General features: G+C 38.1%; 1 protein-coding gene and 1 long non-coding RNA gene across 2 annotated transcripts; both read left to right on the top strand.

Moving 5' to 3' along the window:
• Positions 1 to 6,564: 6,564 nt before the first annotated feature.
• Positions 6,565 to 7,776, top strand: LOC129657919 (uncharacterized). The gene is made up of 3 exons (XR_008717169.1): positions 6,565 to 6,742; positions 6,776 to 7,367; positions 7,467 to 7,776. It is a non-coding gene; the product is annotated as an uncharacterized LOC129657919 (long non-coding RNA).
• Positions 7,777 to 8,800: 1,024 nt separating this feature from the next.
• On the top strand, positions 8,801 to 12,957 carry LOC129657918 (uncharacterized). The gene is made up of 3 exons (XM_055588688.1): positions 8,801 to 10,132; positions 11,739 to 12,463; positions 12,497 to 12,957. The coding sequence occupies exon 1, from the start codon at positions 8,838 to 8,840 to the stop codon at positions 9,873 to 9,875; it is 1,038 nt and encodes a 345-aa protein (XP_055444663.1). The 5' UTR covers positions 8,801 to 8,837; the 3' UTR covers positions 9,876 to 10,132; positions 11,739 to 12,463; positions 12,497 to 12,957.
• The last annotated feature ends 14,891 nt before the right edge of the window (positions 12,958 to 27,848 follow it).

Raw genomic sequence — 27,848 nt, 5'->3', positions numbered from 1 at the left:
ATGTAGAACCAACCAAAAGTTTAATGATAGAGCAATTATAAAAAATAAATATAAATTTACATGATATGGTATTAGTAGTCCTTGTTTGATTAATTTTTAACAAATGAGACAATGGTTCTGATAATTATAGACGATTGACAAAAATCAATATATATTATCTAACAAGATAGTGTATATTATCTTTCAAGAATTTTGGAGTTATATATACATATGAAAGTAAAATACTACAAAAAATATCATCATGATAACATTGTTATTTAAATAATGGGATTATTTACTTTTGCTGTACTTTCCAAATTGTCTACAGTGAGATATAGTATGTTTTATACTGAAGCAAGAAGAAAGATAAAACATTTCCAAAAATGTTGATATAATGACATCTATGAGAAATATCTAATTTTAATGTGAGAAAATTAGGAAGTAAAACAAAATAAATTCCATTCCACCTTTACCATTGCCTCATGTTATTATATGTGGATAAAACTAATGTAATCAGAAATATATTTATCTTTCACTGAAAGTAAAGGACATAAGAAGATTCTAAAATAGTGTAAAATTATCATTGAAATTATTTTATCCTGCAATTTCATAAAACTAATTATCATGTTATATTTACTTTTATTTCTTTGTGTTTGTTTATTTTTAGGAATTGAGATCCCACTGAATTCCTAAGATCATCTTTGCCTTTTTACATTTTGAAAATGTGGTCTCTGGGTGAAGGATAATTTCCCATTATTTCTCTATTTGTCTTTTAATAGTTTGCTTGCTAAATTCTTAGAGATTTTACTCAATTTAGGTAGAAATTTGGCTTAAAGACAAGAATCCAGCATTATCATTAGTGAAAAGATTTAGCAAATATACTTATGCCAGCATGGATTAACAAGTTACCTACATATACATTCCAGAAGAAAAGAAACTCAGCTAATAACTGCAATTACTTCATTGAGATATAATACCCCAGATATTTCTGTACAGTATTCAGTAGAAATAGACAAGGTTAATCAATTACTTTGATTATAACAATATGTTGAAATAGCAGTCTAATATCAAGATAATAAAAACCAATAAACTGATCAATAGACAAATCTTCTATCAAGATTTTGAAGTACTTCTGTCAGACTTTCTGCTCCAGGAGTCTCTTGATGAACCTAACATGTTTAATGACTGTGAAATTGTATTTCTACTGAGACAATGCACATCTGGAATAACAGCATGCAATTCAGCTGCCTCCTGAGTACCACGCCATTGAGTACAAGACTTCAAATAGAGTCCTCACAGTGAAAATGAAGCTTATTCTTTGACATGCTAATGTCTGTCTTGGCTGGGTCTCATTTTAGACTTGCCAGTATAGCAGATGACTTCAAAGTGTCAAGGGGGTACTTTAAAGTTACTGTAGCATTTGCTTATTTTGAGGAATACACACTCTTACTATTAGATGAACAGTTTGGACCTTCTCTGTCTCACTTTCACCTTATCATCTTTAATTAGTGCAAAACCCATGAGTACCAGCCTGTGAGATCAAATGGAAATGCCTGTTTGATGATCCAAATGCCTTAAGAGGCAAATGGAAGAGCAGCTTTTTTGTTTAAAATCAAGGAAAACAGAGGTACCATGGAAGAAAAGTGTATGAAAACTTAATCATCTCCCATTGCTAAATGTCCTTGTCATAGTTATAAGATATGAAGGGTAATAACTGGAAATGTTTTCTACTGAGAGTTCTTGCTCTACAAAGATCCCTCCCCTCTTAGTCCTGGTATTTGGAGCTTAGTTCAGACATGCAAATTATCCCTTGAGCTAGTATGTGGCACTGTCAGCCTAAAGAATGTTCTGTGAGTGCAATTTCCCAGTTTGAGCTTGAGTTCTCACCCATGGAGGAAAAACTCTGAAGCCTGGAAGAGTGAAATTATGAGAGTTTGAAAGTTTGAAGTTCTATGACATTAAATGAGAATTGATTCTCATAAAACTTCTTATGTCTTATACTCAAACTAATTACACTAAAATAAAATAAATCATTGGTATTAGCCTTTCAAAAATGCTAGAAATATATAGAATAAAATGTTCAGTTTGGGGTTGGACTGCATTTCTGGACATAAGGAAACAAAACTTGAATATTTGCTTTGTTTAGTCATAGGATCTATAACTGGTGCTGGAGAGGACTCTTAAGAGTCCTTTGGACAGCAAGGGGATCAAACCAGTCAATCCTAAAGGAAATCAACCCTGAATATTCATTGGAAAGACTATGCAGAAGCTGAGGCTCCAATACTTTGGCCACATTATGCAAACAGCTGACTCATTTGAAAAGACCCTGATGCTGGGAAAGATTGAGGGTCAGAGGAGAAGTAGGCCTCAGAGGATGGGGTGGTTGGATGGTATCATTGACACAATGGACATGAATTTGAACAAACTCTGGGAGAGAGTGAAGGACAAGGAAGTCTAGCATTCTGCAGCCTGTGGAATCACAAAGAATCAGACACAATTTAACCACTGGAACAATAACAACAAGGATCTATAAAATACGATATTTTATCAAAACCACCATAGCATGACTAGAAATATATACATTAACCAAAGCATTATCAATTAGTAGAGACAGACATAAGGTTTTTAATTTGTTTCATGCATGCTATCTGGAGAACCATATCAAAGTAAGATAAAACTGAAGGAAATAAGAAATGCATAAAGTTGTTCCAGTGTTTAGTTGTGTAGAGCTCAGGACTTATAAGTATTATTTACACCATATAACACTGATACTTAGTTTATATCATTAGATAACATAATACTTCATGCCATTGATATATTAAATTGAATTGACTCAACAGCTGAGAGAAATGATACTACAGTTAAAAATTTCTCTTCTGGCAGGAGCCTTATCTCTAATATAGTCCTCAATGGTGTTATACGTATTTCTTCCCTCTTTGAGCCCCAGAGAATAGACATATCTAATATTACCTCATACCCTTTTAGAAACAGAATGCCAAGTAATGCACTGTTTCTGAACAGATCTATGGATTTTCATGTGCTTAAAACAAGGGCTATTAGTTTTAGTGCTCTTGAGTAAAATGATTAAGCATAACTATTGGCATGCATTTCGTGAGGAAGCACGTAACAAGCAGTGCGGTAATCTTGATAAGGCACCAGACACATTAGAGAGTGGCTGTTTTCCTCTGAGCTCGATGCAAGGGCAATGCAAGAGCTTCTGCTGAGAATGCAGTCCATTAAAGAGTGATGACCTAATTCACATTCATTCAGTAATTGGGTCAGGATGCAGTAACTTTTTATAAAATCATACCCTTTTTTTATCTAAAAGAGCAAAGATGCCATTATGTACATTCTTCTTATTTTGCTTAAGGGCTAAAACGTCTCTTCTCAACACCCCCCATTTTAGTTGTAGTAAAACAAAGCTTAGAGAATAAATAGCATACTTGTGATCATATTTTAGGTTATGGCATTGAAATTACACATTATATATTCCTGTCCATAGGATTCTCCAGGCAAGAATGGGCTGACATACCCTCCTCCAGGGGATTTTCTTGACCCAGGGATCACACCTCCCTCTCTTAAGTTTCCTGCATTGGCAAGCGGGTTCTTTACCACTAGCACACCTGGGAAGCCCCAATATATATTCCTACAGACATCTTTAAACCATTAATGTCACAGCCTCTGGAATTAGATTGTCATGACTCAATTTCTGGATCTCCTAATGTCTATATCTGTGATTTTCAAAATGTTAATTAAGGTGTGTGTGTTTGCCTTCATTTTTTCACTTAGGAATTGGAAATAAAAATAGAGTATATATTATATATATATATATATATATATATCCTCATTTTTCCTGAGGATTAAATGAACTGATACATATTAACTTATGTTTTTATGTGTGTGTGTGTGTGCATTTGTACATATGGGGAATGTCATTGGGTGACATCTCACAGATGTGATATTTCCTTTCTTTGTAAACTGTGGTCCATAGGCCAAATCTGGCCCACCAGCTGTATTTGTAAATAACTTTATTGTTTGTGCCTGCTTTCATGTCATAACAGCAGACTTGAATAGTTGTACCTGAGACCTGCAAAATTACAAATATTAACTATCGGGCCATTTCCAGAAAAGATTGAAGACCTCTTGCTCAGAACAAGAGAAAGGTATTATTTTACACAACAACATTAACATCATCATCACAAAGGAATTTAACATTGATATAATATTGACTAGCATTTTCAGATTATTTCATTGTCTGCAATGTATTTTTCCACCTATTTTCTCATGCTCTTTTAAAACCCATTCTTTCAATTCCCAGTAGTCAGTTCTCTGATTCAAAAGGCTTATGCCAGTATGTAGTAACTCAGAATGGGCCTTCCTTTGATAAGGAGTGACTTTGTCACATCATTTAGGGATCTGCTACTTTATTTCCACATGACCTCCAGTTGATACCCTGCTCCTGGTGGTCCTTACTTTTATGAAACTGAAGTTTGGAATTCCTCTATTTAAGTTATTAGCAAGGGTTTTGCTAATCTGTAATAGTAGATATGGATTTAAGTAGTTGGCATTAACATATAAAATCCAAAGGCTCCACTTTTCTCTTTATTCTGTTCCTTATCCTTTTGTGTCTTCATATAATTGCCATCATGATCATCACCTTTATTCTCATCATCTCCAACCAATGCTTTGTAGTAAATACAACAACTGATACTACAGAGATACTTCTGGAATAGATGAGAATCTACTGGGAAGGGCTGTTTGCAAACAGAATAGTTCAAATAAAATTGGGATTAACTTACATATTTTGATCCTTCTACCTATTTACCTTATTTTCATTCCTGGTTTTTTTCCTTGTAATGTGTTTCCCTTATATGCCTAGACAGTGACCTTTTTTTCCCTGTTTTTTTTTTTTTTTTTTTAAACTGGAGAGGAAAATCATTGATTAATTTAGATTTGGAAGAAATCTTAGAGATTTAACCTAAAGATTTATATTTAATGGCTCCCTAAAAGGGAAAATGCTCTGAGCTTCAATAATAGCTCTTCCTTTCTTAATATACAATTCAATAATACATATTAATGTTCTCATTCAAGTTCCAGAAATGTTTTATTAAGGAAAATTACCCACAGAATTATGGTTCCTTCATGCAATCTCATATCAGGTTTTTCCTATGCTACACACAAATACAAAACTGAGATTATTGATAGGGCCAGGATATTCTCAGTCCATGTACTTGTGAGAAATTAACTTCTTTATCTAATGCTGATTTATCCCAAGCATCTTGGAATTCTCAAGTGAATAATCTCACAGTTACTTTACAAATATATCTTCCTAGCTGCAACTGCCTCATACTATGTTGTTAACCTGGTGATGTTGCCAGTTGCTTTATTAAGAATGACATCTATGCTGCTGATGTTAGGCAAAGATATTGCTATGTGCTAAAATATCAATTTTGCCATCAGTGCCTTCTAATATCAAGATTAAGAGCTTTTGCTGCCTTTAAAATAAATACTATCCACAAGGCTATAATGGTTTTACTTTTGATTTTTCAACCTTATGATGGTGCAAAAGTGATATACATTCAGTAGAAGTCATACTTGGAATTTTGAATTTTGGTCTTTGTCCAGGCTAGAGACATGCAGTGATGCTGTGTCATGATGCTGGGCAGTGGCGGTGAGCTGCAGGCCCCAGTCAGCCATGCAGTGCGAACAGTGGATACACCTGCAACCATTCTGTACAAACAACTTTTCTGCTTTTCATATACAGTATTTGATAAAGTACATGAGATATTTAATACTTAGTATAAAATTGGCTTTGTATTAGATGATTTTGCTTACTTGTAACTTAATGTAAGTGTTCTGAGAACATTTATGGTAGACTAAGCTAGGCTATGATGTTTGGTAGGTCAGGTGTAATAAATGGGTTTTTGACTTTATGATATTTTCAATTTAGGATGGGTTTATGATCATTATCCCATCATAAAACAAGGAAGATCTGTCATCTTTCTTAGTTTGCTGAAATAGTGCTGTAGTTCTTTCAATAGAAATAGCCATATAAGAGGCCTTTTAATTTATCTCATATTTTTCTTCTGCAGTCTCTATGCCCTTGATATTAGATGTCAGTTCATGGATATGTGATTATTCATTTACAAGTATTACTTAGTTAAACATAATATTCTTTCACTATTTATTGATATTTGCAATAGTGAAACCACAGGATAATATAACACAGGCATACCTCAGAGATATTTCAGGTACAGTTTTAGACCTTAATGGTAGAGTGAATAATGCAATAAAGTGAATCACACTGGTGGCTCAGACAGTAAAGAATCCACTTGCAATGTGGGGGACCTGGGTTTAATCCCTGGGTTGGGAAGATACTCTGAAGGAGGGCATGGCCACCCACTCCAGTATTCTTGCCTGGAGAATCTCCATGGACAGAGGAGCAAGGGGGCACAGTTCATGGGATCACAAAGTCGGACACAACTGAGTGACTCAGAACACCACAGATCGGATCAGATCAGTCGCTCAGTCGTGTCTGACTCTTTGCGACCCCACAGCACAGTGCAAAAAAAACGACTTATTGAGAGGGTAACAGGCAGGAAGGCCAGGGGTCTCCAAATGGAGGAAATAGCCTGCAAGTGTCAGACATTTTTATCTCTCTTAAGCGGCAGGAGGAAACAAACTAACAATATTTTTTTTCCCTCTCTATACAAATTTAAAGAGAGGTTTCTCTTAAAATACTGTGTTGCCATAATGACACCAGGTTTCACCTGAAGTTAGCTATTCTTGAGCCTAGAGATAACCAATGCCTTTTTCTTATGGAAATGTTTGTCTTAAGCTATGCTAATGTACTACGCCTTTACCCCAAACTCTGTCTCCAAGTCGGTTCCACCTCTTGGCCCAAAACCTACTTGACAAACCAGTATGTTATACTCAGATATTGTTCCCCTAATCTATGTAAATGAAACTATTTGTATGGTGGTCTGCCCTTCTTTAAGATTCAAGTTAATTATTTTATGGCCCAAGATAAACCATTTGGTGCCAAGATTATCCCAAAATGCATCTTATGGGCGAGGGGCCTGGTGCTATTCTGAATTATAAGACATTCCTTTCTTTCATTAACAGACTGCTAGTGACTATATAACATCCAGCTGAAGACTAGCAAGGGGGTACTCTTTCTGCCCCCTTCTGATGCCTATGTCAGAAGCTTTCTCTATCTCCTTTATACTTTAATAAAACTTTATTACACAAAAGCTCTGAGCGATCAAGCCTTGTCTCTGGCCCCGGATTGAATTCTTCTCCTCCGGGGGCCAAGAATCCTGGTGTATTCGCGTGATTCAACAACAACCTTTCATCTTGGGGGCTCGTCCGGGATCCTTCAGGACAAGGTAAGGATGCTTGGAGCTTTAGTTCTTTGTTCTCTTAACGAACACGTTTTCTGCTGTGCTTTACTAACTCTACTGTGTGCTTGTGTGAATGAATGGCAGGCCCTGCGTGAAGCAAGTAAGGGGCCCTGCTCTGCGGTTCCACAGTGATCTCATACGGCTTATGGCAGAAACCTGTCGGGGCGTTATACCGACCTGCCAATGCCAAGAGGCACCCAATGTCTCCTTCGGGAACCGACCAGAAATGGGCAAAGCGTGTGGACCGAACTCTCCTTTCTCGGTCAAACTTTTCGGTCTCTTTGACCATTTCATAACTCCTTGAGAATTAGAAGTACTAACCTAATCTATCGGATCATAGACTTTCGAGAGACTTGTGATCTATATTGTTACTGTATACTGTGGCTTAGGTCCCAAACTTAGATTGGTATTCAAGAAAGCGCCTAGCCTCGCTAGAAATCGAAAGTTCGGAAGCTAGATGGAGCTCTAGCCCCCAGAACATCTCTGAGGTTAAAGGTTACGCAGATTAGGACTGCGATGGGTAACGCCGGCTCTTAGTGGATCAGAGGAGGCTGTTATACTGGTGTGGTGATGCTTGAAAAGAACATCTCAGTTTTATGTTCGCGTCGGTCTTATTGTAGTCAAAAAAATGCTCAGGGTCGTGCACAGGCACTCAGGTGACAAATGTTTCCCACAGCGGTTTTAGCTTGGGAGGCATTCCGGAAGGTTACTCTGATTCACCCCAGGTGACATCAGAGGCAAACAAGGTTAAGGGTGAAGAGCTGGACGTCAAGTAGGGATGCTATCAAGTCTACCCCTGGTACATCCCCACCCCATCTCGGTGGTAGAACCGGGAGGGACGAGTACGGCGCCTGCGTCGGTAAGGGACAGACTAAGTCCGACCAGGAAGGAAAAGCTTTTGGTGTAACGTCTGTCTAAACCCCCATCTAGAGCAGGGAGGGACGCCTCCGGTAGAAAAAATGGCGCTGGTCGCTTTTTTCTCTCTTACAGATGGGAGCTAACAATTCCAGCCTCACTCCTTTGAACTGTATCCTGAAAAACTGGGATAGATTTGATCCCCAGGGCTTAAAGAAGACACACCTGGTCTTCCTATGTGATACTGCATGGCCACGGTATCCATTGGAGGACAGCGAACGGTGGCCAGTTAGAGGGTCTCTTAAGTATAATACTGTTCTACAATTAGACCGGTTCTGTAAGGAACAAGGGAAATGGGTAGAAGTAGCATATGTGTTGCCCTTTTACTCTCTGCGAAATATGCCAGACTTATGTCCTAAGGGTATAGATTTGGGCGTGAAACCTTCAGCTCCCTCCTGTCCTCTTACTTTGCCCCCGTGCTGGGGACTCCAAACTGGGATTCAAACTGCCCACATGGAGGTCCAAACATCTCCTGTCTCAGTACGACCTCAGACCACTCTGGTTTCAGTAGAAACTCAGACCATCGAAGTAAGAGATGAGATGGAGGACAGGAGACAAAGAGAAGAGGAAAAACAGGTTTCTCCAATCTATCCCTGGGATCATATGCGCAGAGCAGCCAGAGAGACTGAGGAACAGCCACAGAAGCTGTTGCCTCTTTATAAAACACCCACCGGGAGAAATAATCAGTCTGTGAGAGTTAATAAGCCTTTCTCTTATCAAGAAATACAAAGAATCAAGGAGGATCTGGGAGACTATTTAGATGACCCAGAAAAATATATTAGAGCTTTTAAAGGTGTTACTCTGCTTTATGACCTCACTTGGAAGGATGTGATGTATATCTTGAGACAAACGCTGACTCCCGAGTCAAAGACTCGAGTTTTGGGAAAAGCGGTTGCTTATGGAGATGAATGGCTTGGTAATGAATCAGTAGAGAAGAGGGAGAACGAGATAGCGGCCCTCCCCACTGAGAATCAGGCGGTCCCAACTATAGAACCAGACTGGGACTACAACACAGCTAAAGAAAGATGGGATCAAAATCATTTTGTTAGATGTATTCTTGAAGGACTTAGGCAGGCACGTTCTAAGCCTTTAAACTATGGCAAATTGACAGATATAGAACAGGAGGAAAAAGAAGCTCCTGGTAAATTCCTAGATAGACTGCGAGAAGGCCTTCACAGATTCACTGAGATTGATCCCGAAAGTGAAGAGGGAAAAGTGATCTTAAAAGATAGATTTCTCACTCAGTCGGCTCCAGATATCCGCCGTAAGCTATTAAAACAGGCGTATGGACCAAATCAGTCTTTAGATACTCTGTTACAACTGGCTCAGACAGTCTATTATGGTAGGGAATATGAGGAAAAGAAAGAAAGGCAAAAAAAGACAAAGGAAAAGGCGGAAGCCTTCGCCATGGCTATGAAAAACGTTCTTAAACAGCCTGAGAAAAGTGCCCAGAGGGGCCCAGGTGAAAAGAGATGGGCTTGCTACTACTGTGGAAAGGAGGGGCACCTCAAGCGGGATTGCCCTCAGGCATCTAAGCCGCCCCCGGCTCCATGTCCGGTCTGCAAAGGACCACACTAGAAGAGAGACTGCCCCCAGAGGCGTAGGTCTCCCGGGTCGGACTCTCAAGACAATCAGGACTGAAGGTGCCCGGGGGTCCCCACACAAGCTCCCGTCCTAATTACACCTGAGGAACCCCGGGTATTAATAGTTGTGGGGGGCCAATCCGTCGATTTCCTTTTAGATACTGGGGCAACTTATTCTGTGCTCACTGAAGCCCCTGGCCCACTTTCTTCCCGATCCGCTTCCGTAATGGGACTGTCTGGACGAGCCAAAAGGTATTATTTCAGTTATTCTTTATCTTGCAACTGGGATTCTGTGCTGTTTTCACACGAGTTTCTGATTGTGCCAGAATCTCCCTCACCCCTCTTGGGAAGAGATATACTGAGCAAGGTCCATGCCTCTGTTTTCATGAATATGGAGCCCTCCCTTTCTCTCCCTTTAGTTGAACAAAATGTAAATCCTAGAGTATGGGCGGATGGAAAATCTGTGGGTCGAGCTCAAAATGCTATTCCTGTAGTTGTTAAGCTCAAAGACCCGCACGTATTTCCACATAAGAAGCAGTATCCACTGAAACCTGAAGTTAAAAAAGGGTTAAAACCCATCATTGAAAATTTAAAGGAACAGGGACTATTAATTTCCTGTAACAGTCCTTGCAACACTCCTATTTTGGGTATAAAGAAATCGAATGGTAAATGGAGACTAGTTCAAGATTTACGAATAATAAATGAGGCTGTAGTTCCTTTACACCCCGTAGTGCCTAATCCTTATACTCTATTGTCTGAAATTCCTGAACGGGCCAAATATTTCTCAGTAATTGATTTAAAAGATGCCTTCTATTCAGTACCTTTGGCGGAAGAAAGTCAATTCCTATTTGCCTTTGAAGACACTACGCAGCCAGCTTCTCAATTAACCTGGACAGTTTTGCCCCAGGGATTTTGTGACAGTCCTCACTTATTCGGACAAAGTTTGTCACGAGATCTACAAAACTTTAATAGCTCTGAAACAGTGGTGTTACAATATGTAGATGATATTTTGCTCTGTGCTGAGACAGAGGAAGATTGTTCGCGAGCCTCTGAAGATTTCTTAAACTTTCTGGCGGACTGTGGTTACAAGGCATCAAGAGAAAAGGCTCAGCTTTGTCAACAATCGGTTAGATATCTGGGCCTAATCATATCAGAAGGGACTAGGGCCATAGGCCCTGAGAGAATTAAACCTATACTAAATCACCCCCTATCTATGACTTTAAGACAATTGAGAGGATTTTTGGGAATCACAGGTTACTGTCGCATTTGGATTCCGGTTACGGAGAACTTGCCCGGCCTTTATATAAACTTATAGCTGAAACTCAACAGGCCCAAACCGACCAACTGGTTTGGTCTCCAGAAACTCAAAAGGCTTTTAAGGTTCTTCAGACTGCTCTCCTGCAAGCTCCAGCTCTGAGCTTGCCCACAGGGTCAGAATTTAATTTGTTTGTCACTGAAAGAAAAGGTGTGGCATTGGGAGTTTTGACACAACCCCGAGGGCCTCACCAGCAACCTGTTGCTTATCTAAGCAGAGAATTAGATGTAGTTTCACGTGGGTGGCCCCACTGCCTAAGAGTAATTGGGGCAGCGGCTTTATTAACACCTGAAGCTTTAAAAATAATTAATGGACAGAACCTTACTGTACTGACTTCTCATGATGTGAGTGGAATCTTAAATTCTAAGGTTAATATTTGGATGACAGACAGTAGGCTTCTTAAGTATCAGTCATTGTTGTTAGAAGGACCAGTAACTAAGCTTAAAGTTTGTGGAAATTTAAATCCTGCCACTTTCCTTCCTGAGAAGGAAAATGAAACACCTGATCACGATTGTTCTCAATTCCTAACTTTAAACCATACAGCTCGAGAGGATCTAAAAGATAAACTGCTGGGTCTGTGGAACCCTCCCCTCTTCGTCAGTGGAAGGCTTCCCGTGGTAGAATCCCCACTTCAAGGAAAAGACTTTCTCCAAGTCTGTGAATACCTTCGACAGCAATCACATGCGATGCCTCTTCTTCATCTGATGACATCTACCAACCCTAAAATGGACTGGTGCAACACTTTGCACTTTAACTATGGACATAATGTGACTTTTAATTATGATTCTGAATGTTGAGTTTTTGCTGTTGGCTCCCTACATCTGTAATTGTATAACTGGATTTGTTTCTAGCCGCATGAAAGCTTTTAAGTTACAAATGGTTGCTCAAACTCCTGCTACTGCTGTAGCTTCCTCTGACTACTATTTGGGGCCCCTGGATCAGATATCCTCAATATGAGGATTAGGAGAATATGTTGCCTCACCAATTTAGGGACAACGCCCCTTGTCAGCTCGGAAGCAGTTATGGAACGAGAACGACGCCCCTTTTCCCTAGGCAACATAATTCTCCTAAAAGAAAAGGGGGGAATGAGAGGGTAACAGGCAGGAAGGCCAGGGGTCTCCAAATGGAGGAAATAGCCTGCAAGTGTCAGACATTTTTATCTCTCTTAAGCGGCAGGAGGAAACAAACTAACAATATTTTTTTTCCCTCTCTATACAAATTTAAAGAGAGGTTTCTCTTAAAATACTGTGTTGCCATAATGACACCAGGTTTCACCTGAAGTTAGCTATTCTTGAGCCTAGAGATAACCAATGCCTTTTTCTTATGGAAATGTTTGTCTTAAGCTATGCTAATGTACTACGCCTTTACCCCAAACTCTGTCTCCAAGTCGGTTCCACCTCTTGGCCCAAAACCTACTTGACAAACCAGTATGTTATACTCAGATATTGTTCCCCTAATCTATGTAAATGAAACTATTTGTATGGTGGTCTGCCCTTCTTTAAGATTCAAGTTAATTATTTTATGGCCCAAGATAAACCATTTGGTGCCAAGATTATCCCAAAATGCATCTTATGGGCGAGGGGCCTGGTGCTATTCTGAATTATAAGACATTCCTTTCTTTCATTAACAGACTGCTAGTGACTATATAACATCCAGCTGAAGACTAGCAAGGGGGTACTCTTTCTGCCCCCTTCTGATGCCTATGTCAGAAGCTTTCTCTATCTCCTTTATACTTTAATAAAACTTTATTACACAAAAGCTCTGAGCGATCAAGCCTTGTCTCTGGCCCCGGATTGAATTCTTCTCCTCCGGGGGCCAAGAATCCTGGTGTATTCGCGTGATTCAACAACAACCTTTCATTATGTTTACACCATACTGTAGTTCATTGTGCAATAGTCTTATGTCTAAAAAGGCAATCCACATACATTAATTAAGAAATACTTTATTGTTAAAAATCGTTAACTATTATATGAGCCTTCAGTAGTCATAATCTTTTCACAATAGTAACATCAAAGATCACTGAACACAGATCCCCACAACAAAATTAATAATAATAAAAAAGTTTGAAATATTGCTGGAATTACCAAAACATGACATAGACACACTAAGTGAGCAATGCTGTTAGAAAAAATTGTGTCAATAGACTTGTTTGATGCAAGGTTGCCACAAACTTTCAATTTGTAAAAAGTGATATGTTCAAAGCACAAATAAAACAAGATATGCCTATATATATGTGGAAGGCTAAACTCTTGTTGAGGTCATCAAGATCTTTCAGGGAAGTGATATTTGAGAATTTGAGATGTGGAAGAAGGATGAGATTTAGGCAGGTCAAAAGAGTACAGTAGGAAAGTATGTTTTTCAGAAAGAAGAAACAGCTCTGGTGAGAGCAATTTGAGAAGCCAGAAGATATACAGGATTACTCAAGACAGTCCATTTAGGATGGTGTAGAGAAATTGTGTAGAGGCAGAAATGATTGCAGGGGTCAAATTTTGGAAGATCCAATAAGCTGTATTAAGGAATTTATATTTTTCCTCAAATGAAATAAACTGCTAAATGGTTTGGGTTTGTCAATAATATTATTTGATTTATGTGTAAAAGAAAATTGCACTGAGAGAGAGAGGATAGAGAGACATAGAGAGAGAAGGCTAAGGCTGCCATTTGCAACAACATGGATGGACCCTGAGGGCATTATATTAAATAAGTCAGACAGAGGAGGACAAATACCATTTGATACCATTTATACATATAATTAAAAAAAAAATCTGAACTTGTAAAACAGAGTGGAATGGTAATTACCAAGGGCTAGTGGGTGAGGGAATTTGAAAGATGTTGTTTAAGGGTGTGCTTTACTAAATTGCCTCAGTTGTGTCTGATTCTGTGTGACCCTGGGGACTGTAGCCTGCCAGGCTCTTCTGTCCATGGGATTCTCCAGGCAAGAACACTAGAGTGGGTTGCCATTCCCTCCACCAGGGGTTCTTCCCTACCCAAGGATCGAACCCATGTCTCTTACATCTCTTGTATTGCCAGGCAGGTTCTTTACAACTGGCACCATCTTGGAAGCCATTGTTTAAGGGCACAAATTTGCAACTAATAAAAAAGTCTTAGAGGTCTAATTCTGCTTCTGCTGCTGCTGCTAAGTCGATTCAGTCTTGTCCAACTCTGTGCGACCCCATAGACGGCAGCCCACCAGGCTCCCCCTTCCCTGGGATTCTCCAGTCAAGAATACTGGAATGGGTTGCCATTTCCTTCTCCAATGCATGAAAATGAAAAGTGAAAGTGAAGATGCTCAGTCATTTCGGACTCTTAGCAACTCCGTGGACTGCAGCCTACCAGGCTCCTCCATCCATGGGATTTTCCAGGCAAGAAGGTTTAATGCACCAGTGATTATGGTCAACAGTGCTGTATTATGAACTTTAACATAACACACAAAAATGATAATTATGTGATATGATAAAGATGTTAGCTAATGTTACCATGGTAATTATAATGAAATATATAAATGTGTGAAATCATGTCCCACATCTGAAACTTACAAAATATCATATATTAATTATATCCAATAAGATACAGAATGAAACATAAAAAAATAAAAATAAATAAATAGCTCTGGCTTTACAGTAAAGAGTAGACTGTAGAGAAGAACTTCTGACAGCAGGAATACAAATCAGCAGTTGTTTCTGCTTCTATGTCAGAGGTGAACCTGGCCTGAAACAGAGGTATTGTGATGGTCACAGAACTGAACTAAAGAGACATTAAAGATGTTGAACCAGTTATGTTAAATGGTTAAATGTTGTAAAACAAGAAGATATAGGAACAACAAAAAAAAAAATTGGAAAGAAAAAAAAAAGAAGATATAGGAATAACAAATGATTTTTTTAGTTTTATGTTTGAGAAAGTAGGTTGGACATTGTTTCCATGTGATTTGATGATCCTAGGGGATAAGTCATAGGTTTTGGAGTGAGCTGGAAATCAGCATAACAGGCAGTGATACACAGACAGAGGATGTTTAGAACAGGAAAAAGAAAAAGAAAAAAAAAAGCCTAGGTTAGAGGTCTTACATTGACAAAAATTAAAGATTCTACAGAGAAGAGAGTTTCATTTTTTTTTTTTTCATTCTTAATTTTAGTATTTTATTTTTATTTTTGATTTTTTTGATGACTCTTGCCTCTTACACTCAGGTAAGTATGAGAAGAGAGTTTCAAAACAAAAAGAGAATGAGGACCCAGAGAGATGGGATAAAAATGAGAGAATGCTAGTTTATGAAAACCATCTGCATATAATGATGGGAAAGGTACAAGATATGATGCTTCACAGGGGGAACACAATTTAAAATGGAAGAGAATTAAGGAAACGGAAGTGGGTTTCCAAGCAGTGTTCAAGGCCTAGCTGAGATAAATGGAGATTATAAATGTAATGTGGACTCAATCTGTATTTGTTTCTCTATAAAACATTTTAGTAAAGTAAAAATCCCAGGCTTCCCTGATGCCTCTGTGGTAAAGAATCTGCCTGCCAATTCAAAAGACACAGGTTTGATCCAGGATGATCCCACATGCTGCAGAGCAGCTAAGTCCATGCACCACTACTGAACATAAGTTCTAGAGCCCAGAAGCCACAACTTTTGAGGCCTTGTGCCACAGCTACTGAGCTCCCCCTGTGGCTCAGGTGGTAAAGAATCTGCCTGCAATGCAGGAGATGGGGGTTTGATCCCTGGATCTGGAAGATCCCCTGGAGAAGGTAATGGCAACCCACTCCAGTATTCTTGCCTGGAAAATTCCATGAACAGAGGGTGGGCCACAGTCCATGGGGTCTCGGAGAGTCAGGCACAACTGAGCAACTTGCATACGGATATATGGCCACACTACTGAAGCCCACACTCATACAGCCCATGCTCCACAACAAGAGAAGCCACCACAAAGAGAAGCCTATACAACAAAACTAGAGAGTAGTCCCCACTTACTGTAACTAGAGAAAAAAAAACAGTGAAGCAACAAAGACCCAGCACAACCAAAAACAATCAATGAAAAAATATGCATATAGCAAATGAAAGTGCTTTATGTATTACAGGCCTGGGTTCAAATTTGAGAACTGCTGCTTATTATTAGGTTGTTTCCTTGGGCAAGTGGCTTAATTTCTCTAAACCTAATTTTCTTATGATTTCTACATCACATTCAATTTCATGAGTATTACATTACATCCTGATTCAGAGTGATGAGCTCTTGGTAACTGCTTGGTGCTTTTATATGTTCAAAATATAATCTGGGGTCCATGTTATTTAAATCTTGCATGGCCTCACATTTTAAGAACACCGTTCAACAAAATAATTTTAAAAGAAGTTTAATACTTTCATCCACCTTAAAAATTACCCTATAAAGCCCATAGTAATACATTTTTAAAGTAATTTTAAAACTTTATTTTCTCATCAATATTATTTCACCTTCAATCTGCTTTGTAACATCTAATATTTTATGCAGAAAGAGCCAGATTATCTCTGACAACTCTGATTAGCAGGGCAGTTTCTTCATATGCATTACTTGCATTACTTCAAATGCATTACTTGCTTCACTTTCTGTAATAATGCTTTATTTCTCACTTACTTTATAGCTTTGCTCCATGTATCTTTCCATTCTAAGGCTCAGGCTGAGGAACAGTCTTACATAGGAGCTCATTTTTTTGCAAAATTAAAGAGCAAAATCATTGCTGGAAGTGTGTGAATATAGTTAAACTTTCTGCTTAGAACTTATACTCACATGTTATTGACCAAAACAAGGCACATGGCTAAATCTGATGGTTGGGTGAGAAGATACTCTTCCCTTTGGAAAACACAAATTGCATGGCAATGGGTAGACATGCATAATCATCTTACAGGGAAGTAAATAATTGAGAACAGTTAAATAATCAACCACAATAGGCAGCAAAATTTATATGTGATTTAGTCAGCATTCTCATCCATCTTCAAATAATCAATTTCAGGTAAACAAAGGTAAAATCACCTTTTGCTGGAGGGATGTGAAATGGGAAGGGAAGAACTTGGGGACACTCATGTTAATAAATTTTGATCCTGATATATTATTATTACTAAAATAAGAGCAACTAGTGAGCAATGTAGGAATCTAGGACATTTTTAAATCAGAAAGTTTACATTTGAAATTTTAGAAGTTGTAAACTTTTTAGGTAGTAATAATGTTTAAGGTAAAAGTGTGCAAATATGTGGCTAAAATGGGATGTTGTTGTTGTTCAGTCACTAAGTTGTGTCCAACTATTTGCAATCCAATGGACTGAGGCACTCCAGGCTTCCCTGTCCTTCACTATCTCCTAGAGTTTGCTCAAACTTATGTCCATTGAGTCAGTGATGCTATCCAACCATTTCATCCTCTGTTGCCCACTTCTCCACCCTCAATCTTTCCCAGACTCAAGGTTTTTTCCAATGGGTTGGCTCTTCGCATCAGGTGGCCAAAGTATTGGAGCTTCAGCTTCAGCATAGTCCTTCCAATGAATATTTAGGGTTCATTTCCTTTAGGACTGACTATTGTTTTTCTTTGCGAGTCCAAGGGACTCTCAGGAGTCTTCTCCAGCACCAGAATTTGAAAGGATCAAGATTACTAAGGTTGAGGAGGTGAAGAACTTCCAAGGCTAAATTGTTGAGTGAATTTGTAAAATGCTAGCAGGGTACAGAGTAGAGAGGAAGACTATAACCTAGATGTAAAAGTTTTAATTGACTGAAGGGACTGATACATGGCAGTGACAAGGAGAAACGGAACTGGTATGTAAGGATCACAGATTTAACTGGTACTAGAGAAAGAAGTATTTGGAAATATTGGCCAACATTATCATCCATGAGTCTTTAATGTCTTCCAAAAGTTGGATGAGGTGGTTAAAACTAGCAGAAAGTGTGGCTTAACATTTCAGTGAGCAGGCTGCTATAATTTCCTATTATGCTCTGGTCTTGTTGTTTAGTCTCTCAGTCATGTTCGACTCTTTTGAGACCCCCCATGGGACTTTCTGGGCAATACTACAGGAGTTGGTTGCCATTTCTTCCTCCAGGGGATCTTCCCAATCTAGGATTCTATCCCAAATCTCTGAGTATCTTGCATTGCAGGCAGATTCTTTACCACTGAGCCACCGGGGGAGCCCATATATTCTGGTTTGCTGCTGCTGCTGCTAAGTCGCTTCAGTCGTGTCCGACTCTGTGCGACCCCATAGACGGCAGCCCACCAGGCTTCCCCATCCCTGGGATTCTCCAGGCAAGAATACTGGAGTAGGTTGCCATTTCCTTCTCCAATTCATGAAAAGTGAAAAGTGAAAGTGAAGTCGCTCAGTCCTGTCCGACTCTACCGACCCCATGGACTGCAATCTACCAGGCTCCTCCGTCCATGGGATTTTCTAGGCAAAAGTACTGGAGTGGGGTGCCATTGCCTTCTCCGATACTCTGGTTTAGGTGCACTCTAAGGGCTTCCCAGGTGGCTCAGTATTAAAGAATCTGCCTGTGAATGTAGTAGATGCAGGTGACGTGACTTCGATCCCAATAGGAGTGAATTTGAAATTAGATCTGAATTTAAGCATTGCTTATCCATGTCATGAAATCTTAGAATAGATGATTTGAATCTTAGAATTCCTTAGAATAGATGATTTCTTACTCTTTCTAGGTCTACAATGCCCTTAACACCAAGCCCTTTCTTAATTGTATACTGCTTTGATTAACTTCCTCTGCAAAGTTCTTACATTTTTAAAGAACTTTTGGCTATGGATCTTCAATTGAATGAGATCCTGTTATAGTTTCTTATCTATTTATGATGGATGATTTTCAGTTCCACTATCTTCCAAAAGTAAGGAAAAGAAGAGTATTAAGTTTCTGCTGCTCTGTATTTGAAACACCTTACGGTTAGTTTGCTGTAGTGGCTTGGACGATAAAGCGTCTGCCCACAATGTGGGACACCTGGGTTCGATCCCTGGGTAGGGAAGATCCCCTGGAGAAGGAAATGGCAATCCACTCCAGTAGTCTCACCTGGAAAATCCCATGGATGGAGGAGCCTGATAGGCCATAGTCTATGGGGTCGCAAAGAGTCAGACAGGACTGAGCAACTTCACTTCACCTCACTTCAAGCTATGCAGTTCTATTCATCCTTTAGCAATCAAACTTTATTATTTCACCAAATAACAATGATAGAGTTTGAATCTGAACTATGTTGAATTAGAATTCATGAAAATATCTATCATTATAACAAAACAAATTTTTAATACTAGTGTATTAGCATCCAATATGTTCTAGGATTCATTGAACTTTTAAGTCATGAAAACTTTATACCATAAATTAGTAGCAATAAAATCTTTCTTCCTAAGAGGAAAATTTATTGCCATATGTCAGTGAGAAAAAAAGAGAAAGATATGTTGATAAGAAAAAGTTAAAATGCACTATGAATTAAAGTAAAAAATATTAAGAAATTTGAATGACATTGAATTTGATTTCTCTATTCTAATAAAATGCTATGCAGAATAATACAAAGGGAAAAAGTTTTGTAAGATTCAAGTATAATGAAAAAACTAACAGAAATAAATGTATTATTTAAAATTGATCAACATTTACATGTATACTATGCCATATTGATGTTAAGGAAAAAGTCGAAGGAGTACTTGTTTCTATTGTGTGATAACAGATGTTAATACCAATGGGAAAAATAAGCACACCTCCTATAGAATCAATACCATAGAGAAATTTTTCTCTTGGGACTTCGTATTTGTGTAATAATTATATAAATGTACAACCTTGAATACACATGCACAAATGGGGATATAGAAACACAGTTACTTTGGAAAATATAACTTCAAGCAATGTGCCAAGCCTAATGGAAAACCTGTTTAAGGTAATCATCAGACGTATGTGACTGAAAGTTTTCTTTCCTGATCCAATTCTATATTTTCATGACCTATAACAAAACTGTATGCATTAGAGCACTATTCACAATTAACACTGAAAGTAGATTTTTTTTATGAAGGTTTTCATATTTTCAGAGTTACCTTTAAAGTTTGTAAATTCATTGCTCATGTTTGAAAACTATTTTGACAGGCTTGGTCTTTTATTTAATATCATTAAAAAACTAAAGCTCTTCACTGGCATTGAGGTGACCATCAGGGTTGCTGTATCTTACATAGCTCTATATTAGCTGAAATAACTTTAATTTATAGATTTTTTTAAAAAAGTTGAAACGTGATTTTCATGGCATTTTTTGATAGATGTTTTAGACAAGTCCATTTTTTCTTTATTTTCAGTTGTTCAGGCTTCCTTTTACACCACTACACGATGGGAAACTGTTCCTTTGATTTGCAAAGAATACACACTGATGAATACCACTATGCCATACATTATGCAAAGCCAAGCTCCCTGAAATATCCCTGTAATGTGTTATTGTTCTCCTTGACAAAGAAGTAAAACTAATGATGAATGCTTGTTGATTTTCACAATATTTAGCAAGGTCTTGGACTTTTTTTTTTTTTAAACTGTGTCTGATCTTAGATTTTCTTTGTTACCAAAAAAGTTGTTTTTTAAATTTCTCCATATTTAATGGAATAACCAAGTAAATAGTTTTAATTTGTACCAAGATTATATTTTACCTACTACTGTCAGTATGGTGGCCAATAGTATGTAATCTTTGAGACTTTGTGGTCTTTTAAGGTCTGTACATTTGCCCTCTGTGTCCTGTATATGATACAGTTCTTTAAGATACATGGGCTTAATTTTAAAGTTTCATGGATGCATTTATTTGGTAATTATCTGACACTGAATCAGGTAATTCTTATTAATGCTAAAGCAGTTTTTTTTTTTAATATCTGTATTTCTTAAATATACCATGAAAATAAATTCAATGAAATGCCCATATTACCCCAAATACTTTTGGAAAAATCTGGCCAAATAAAGTTAAGTATTATATTTGTTTAAGGGTTTCATTTTTGTTTTTATTGTTCATAAAATATTGCTTGGGACCCTTCAGGAGTGTTGTTTTACAAAACATATTCAATGAAGTGTTCCTTTATTCTCCTCTTGTTAGCCATAATGCTTGTACTTCTTAGTTTCTTTTATAAATGAATATTATTCTGTAATTTATGTTTCAATAGAGATCTCTCAGTGCCTAGTAATAGTAGAGGAAAAAATACACTATAAAATGAATACTAATCTAAGCTATCTTCCATTTAATTTTTTCTCTCAAGTGTAATGGGCATATTTGTTAGTCCATCCCATACACTAGCCACATACAGCTAAGCCTATATTTTTTATAGATAAGCTGATTTCAGTACTAGTGATGTCAAAGAAGTTCTAAATATTATTAACAATATTTGAAAGTCAAATGTTTACATTGACTTCACAATGAGGAAAAAAGAATTTAGGTAAATGAGTGAATACTCTTTTAGAATCAAATACTCTATGAAATCAGAGACAAACCAGACTTCTGTTTAAGCTCTGTTCTCTTGGCAAGTTGTTCTTAATATAAGACAATAATAGAAAAATCATTTGTCCTTGAGTAAATTGGAAAATATGAGATATTTAGAATTAATTGGTAGGTCTTTCTCATTTTGATACCTAACATATTTACAGGTGATTTACTGATTAATTCAACCTGGTTTGAGGTAGTTGTAGTTTTCTATAAACAACCATAAACTAAAGATAAAACTAGCTCTAGATAAAATTTAGTTAGTGATTTTTACTTTTCTTTTACTTTTTAAAGATTTCCTATACATTAGAGAAAAACTAATTATAAATCTATAAATTAGTTGTCAGATTTGCTTCTAGGATGTGATAGGAGTAGACAAGTGAAGCAAACTTACTAGTAGATTTATCCTAATGATTGCATATTAAACTTTCAATTTTCACATACAACAAAACATAGAGCTGTAATCCATTTGTTTCTAGTAGAGTGTATTTTTTTTTTTTGTATCAGATATATGATCTGTTTAGATGATAAAGTAGACTTGACTCAAAGTATTTGGGAACTTAACATTTTTCTTTCATTTTGATGCTGTGAATAACTTACTGAACAATTCTTGCCAATTTGTAATTCATACAGTGTTCATCTCGGAAAATTCATCAGATCTCATAATCAGTTACTTTCTTTTTGTACAGAAGTGATAGAGAGGCATAGCTAGATGTTTAATGTACAGTATCAGACACCAAACTATGGCTGACACACTAAAGAACAGGATTCCTTAGGAAGGTCAACATGAATGAAACTGATGTTTCTTGACTACTGCCAGGACGTTCATATATGTTGTCATGCACTAGGTCATTAGGGTCAATTACTGAATCCACTTTTTGAAGGTAGAAAAAGTGATTAAGCTCAGAGAAATCAGACAATTTTCCAAGGCTGATTATTAGTGGTAAGAATTCCAATCTAGGCCTCCCTGATTCCAATCTTCTGCTCATTCTACTACAACAAATGTCTTCACTTATTTCCCTGTCACTATGAGATATTCACTGTTATTATAGAGTAGTTCTATAGTCCCTGAGGCTTGTTCTGACAGCCCTATCATTTTAAACTTCCTAGCTTGAATGTGTTTTGGATCTAAAACTTTTTATTAGCTTCAGAAGATTCCTGACATTTATTTTATAGAAAATTTCTAGCAGGAAAGGCTTCCATCTCTTGCATAATGTAGAATTACAGAAATTCTCTGATCAGATAGGCTACATGACAAACAAGATTATAGATGCATTGAAAATGGCAATCTGTTCAGAAACTCCACACCTGAGTTTAAGACACTAGGCTAGTTGTTCTTCAGAGAAAAGCAGTACTTACATGTGAAAGAACATTTGCATGCCAACTATATTTAGAGACAACACTAGATGCATTTCAAGAATCAATTTCAAAATTTGGAATTGTACAGTATTTTTTATAAAGAGTTGATTTCCCATAACTTAATATAAAAGCTAAGCCTATGTAGGGGAAGAAAAAGCTTTTCCTCTAACCCTCCTTGTTTTCCTTCTGGGGACTTGATATTTATACTGACAAAAGACAGATTAACAATTTATTGTTAATTTATTAACAGAATTTGTTAACACACGCAGAGCATGTATATACAGGAGAAACTCAGTGATAACTCAGAGGTGTTTAGAATTTGGATTTATATGGCATCTTAACAAAGAACAATGCAGCCTGTGATAGTGAAAAGGCAAAGAAAAAGATTAAGCCTTTAAGGGTAGCAATCTGAGGGGGCAAACATATGGGGAAAACTAATGGAAGATAGGAGTTGCTTTAGTAAGATTTGTTATGTATAGTCCTCTCAGTGCCATCTCCAAACTGATAAGAGTCTCCTGTTTTTAGGCAAATGGAGGAAAGGTAGAGAGCTTTTTAGGGTGTCCTGTTTCTCATTAGTCTTTAGTTCAAAATAACCATTGTGCCAAAGTGGCTTATTTGGGTGAGGTGAAAAAGCAGTCTTAAAACTCAATATTATAAAAACTAAGATCATGACATCCAGTCCCTTCATTTCATGGCAGATAGAAGGGAGAAAAGCAAAAACAGTGACAGATTTTATTTTCTTGGGCTCCAAAATCACTGCTGACAGTGACTAAAGCCATGGGATTGAAAGCTGCTTGCTCCTTGGAAGGAAAGCTGTGACTGAGTATTAAACCTAGGCAGAGACATCACTTTGCTGACAAAGGTTCAGAAAGTCAAAGCTATGGGTTTTCCAGTAGTTATGTTGGATATGAGACATAGACCAAAAAGAAGGCTAAGTACCAAAGAATGGATGCTTTTGAATTGTGATGGAGAAGACTCTTCAGAGTCCCTTGGACTCCAGGAAGATCAAACCAGTCAATCCTAAAGGAAATCAGTCCTGACTATTCATTGGAAGGACTGATGCTGAAACTGAAGATCCCATACTTTGGCCCCCTGGTATGAAGTGTCAACTCATTGGAAAAGACTCAGATGCTGGAAAGATTGAAAGCACAAGGACAAGGAACAACAGAGGATGAGATGGTTATATAGCATAACCAACTCAATGGACATGAAGCTGAGCAAACTCCAGGAGATACTGAAGGACAGGGAAGCCTGGTGTGCTGCAGTTCATGGGGTTGCAAAGAGTTGGACATGACATGGTGACTGAATGACAATAACATTCTCATGTCCTATACCTACAACTTTAAGTAGGTCACAGGGCTTTGATAATTGTTAGACCATTTGTGTAATTTGTTCCCAAAACAGAACAAAATAAAAATAATTAATGAGTCACTAACAACTCTTTTGATTGAATTTTCTAGTTTTTTTTTTTTTTTTTTCCCGAAGAAATGCCATGGCATATGGTGCTTCCTCAGTGGCTCAAATGGCAAAGAATCCACCCGCAATGCAGGAGACACAAGACATACAGGATCAATCCGTGTGTCAGGACGATACCCTGGCGGAGGAAATGACAACCCTCTCCAGTGTACTTTCTTGGAAAATCCCATGAACAGAGGAACCTGGCAGGCTACAGTCCATAGGGTTGCAAAGAGTCAGACACAACTAATGCAACTTAGCATGCACACACAACAAATGGTTTATAGTTGCAAATATCTTTATTCTCAGTATAGGATATACACATTTCATTATCATTTATTTCTGTATACTGGCAGTCTTGGAAAAGAAATGAGTAAAATATTAATATTTTAACAATAAAGACACAAAATAAACACTATATAACTATGGAAATAGCATGTAAAATTAATCATCTTGGCTAGTTTTATTTAACCACATACTAGCAGACTACCAGCACAAACATGGGTCAACTAATTTGCTGCTAGGAATATAGTAATACATAATAGTAATACAGTAATACTACTATTAATAGAGTGACAGACTTTATTTTTTTTGGCGGGGAAGGAGGGGAGGGGCTCCAAAATCACTGCAGATGGTGACTGCAGCCATGAAATTAAAAGACGCTTACTCCTTGGAAGAAAAGTTGCTACCAACCTAGCAAGCATGTATACCTGTGGTGGATTCATTTTGATATTTGGCAAAACTAATACAATTATGTAAAGTTTAAAAATAAAATAAAATTAAAAAAATAAATAAATAAAAAGCAGAGACATTACTATGCCAACAAAGTTTTGTCTAGTCAAGGCTATGGTTTTTCCAGTAGTCATGTATGGATGTGAGAGTTGGACTATAAAGAAAGCTGAGTGCCAAAGAATTGATGTTTCTGAACTGTGGTGTTGGAGAAGACTCTTGAGAGTCCTTGGACTGCAAGGAGATCGAATCAGTCCATCCTAAAGGAAATCAGTCCTGAATATTCATTGGAAGGACTGATTCTGAAGCTGAAACTCCAATACTTTGGTCACCTAATGCAAAAAGGTGACTCATTTGAAAAGCCCCTGATGTTGAGAAAGATTGAAGGCGGGAGGAGAAGGGGATGACAGAGGCTGAAATGGTTGGATGGCATCACCCACTCAATGGACATGAGTTTGAGTAAATTCCGGGAGTTGGTGATATGCAGGGATGCCTGGTGTGCTGCAGTCCATGAGGCTGCAAACAGTCAGACAAGACTGAGCGACTGAACTGAATATAAATCTATTTCAAAAAATGTAAAATTGGGGAGGAGGAGCCAAGATGGCGGAGGAGTAGGACGGGGAGAACACTTTCTCCCCCACAAATTCATCAAAAGAGCATTTAAACGTTGAGTAAATTCCACAAAACAACTTCTGAATGCCGGCAGAGGACATCAGGCACCCAGAAAAGCAGCCCAACTCTTCGAAAGGAGGTAGGAAAAAATATAAAAGACAAAAAAAGAGACAAAAGAGGGAGGGACGGAGTTCCGTCCCGGGAAGGGAGTCTTAAAAAGAGAGAAGTTTCCAAACACCAGGAAACCCTCTCACTGCAGAATCTGTGCTGAGCTTTGGAAGCACAGAGGGCAACATAAAAGGGAGGGGAAAAAAAATAAACAATTAAAAATCGCGGATTGTGAGCCCTACGGTAACTCCCCCAGCGGAGAAGCAGCGCAGACGCCTGCACACAGCATTAGCAAGCGGGGGCTGGGCAGGGAAGTGCGGCGCGGGCTGTGTCCCTTAGAGTAAGAATCGGGCCGAATGTCCTGAGCGCTATCTGAGCGAAATAATTTGGGCTAGCAAACCAGACTGTGGGATATCTACCACGCGAAAAGCCAGCCCTAACCTAAGACACCGCCAGGCCCGCGCACAGAACAAAGGACTGAACAGAGATAGCCCGCTGCAGACCTTCCCCCTCCGGTGACAGGCAGCCAGAGCCAGAAGGGGGACATCGCAGCCCCAGAGAGACACTATCTATAAAACTGTAAGCAGGCTTCTTTGCTAACTAAAACTTCTTGGGGGTCTGGACGGTCAACATCTGCCTGAGAAGGTGCGCCGGTTTTACACCCAGATAACCTAGTGGCGGGGAGGCGATAAGTCGCAGCATTGGCACCCGCCAAATACCTCATCACCTGAGCTGCTCGGATCTGGGAAGAACACAAAACGCAGGCCCAACCGAGTCTGCGCCTCTGAGGACTACCCGAGTGCCTGAACCTGAGCGGCTTGGACCTGGGAGCTCAGCCCAGGGCCGGCCTCTGATTGTTCCCGGCGGAACAACCTAGAGCCCAAGCAGTGTGGGCAGAGAGGCTACACGCGCCGTGAGCGGGGGCAGACCCAGTGTGGCTGAGGCACTGCGAGCGCACGCCAGTGTTATCTGTTTGCAGCATCCCTCCCTCCCTCCCCACAGCGCGGCTGAACAAGTGAGCCTAAATTAAAAAAAAAAAAAAAAAATAGTGTCCTCAACCATCCCCTTTGTGTCAGGGCGGGAACCAGACACTGAAGAGACCAGCAAACAGAAGAAGCTATAACAGAGGGAAACGCCTTGGAAGCTACAGGCCATAGATTAAAACCCTGTGGTTACTACGGATTACATAGGAAGGGGCCTATAGATCTTGAGAAATATAAGTCGGACTAAGGAACTGCCAAAAATGAACTGAACCCACAATACTCACAACAAAACCAGAGAAAGACCTAGATATATTTTTACTATTTTTACGATCAATCTTTCTTTCTTTTTTTTTTAATTAAAAAAAAAATTTTTTTAAGTCCTCTATTGTCCTTTAATTTTCACTTTTATAACTATTACTTTGCAAAAAAAAAAAAAAAGACCCTATTTTTTTTTTCTTCTTCAGCAAACTTCATATATATATTTTATAATTCTTTGACCGTGGTTTTTTTTTTTTTCTTTTTTCTTTTTCTTCTTTTCTTTAACATTGTATTTTTGAAATTCCAAACTCTACTCTAGATTTTTAATTTTAGCCTTTTGATATATGTTATCAATTTTGTACCTATAGATTTTTTCATAATTTCTGTGACTTTTTTTTCCCTCTGTTTCTTTCTCTTCTTCTTTTATATAACATCGTATATCTGCAATTCCAAACTCTACTCAAGATTTTTAATTTATGCTTTTTGGTATTTGATATCAATTTTGTACCTGTATTTTCTTTATAATTTTTGCGACATTGTTTTTGTTGGTTTGTTTGTTTTCTCTCTTTATTTTTCTTCTTCTTCTTCTTTTTTTTTTTTTTAACGTTGTATTTTTGAAATTCCAAACTCTACTCTAGATTTTTAATTTTTGCTTTTTGGTATTAGTTATCAATTTTGTACCTGTAGTTTCTTTATTACTTTCACGACCTTGTTTGTTTTTCTTTGTT

Source organism: Bubalus kerabau, chromosome 7 (assembly GCF_029407905.1).
Source record: "Bubalus kerabau isolate K-KA32 ecotype Philippines breed swamp buffalo chromosome 7, PCC_UOA_SB_1v2, whole genome shotgun sequence".
In the NCBI taxonomy this organism is placed as follows: Eukaryota; Metazoa; Chordata; class Mammalia; order Artiodactyla; family Bovidae; genus Bubalus; species Bubalus kerabau.
Note: the sequence above shows the minus strand (reverse complement) of the source record. Positions and strands in the feature narration are given on the sequence as shown.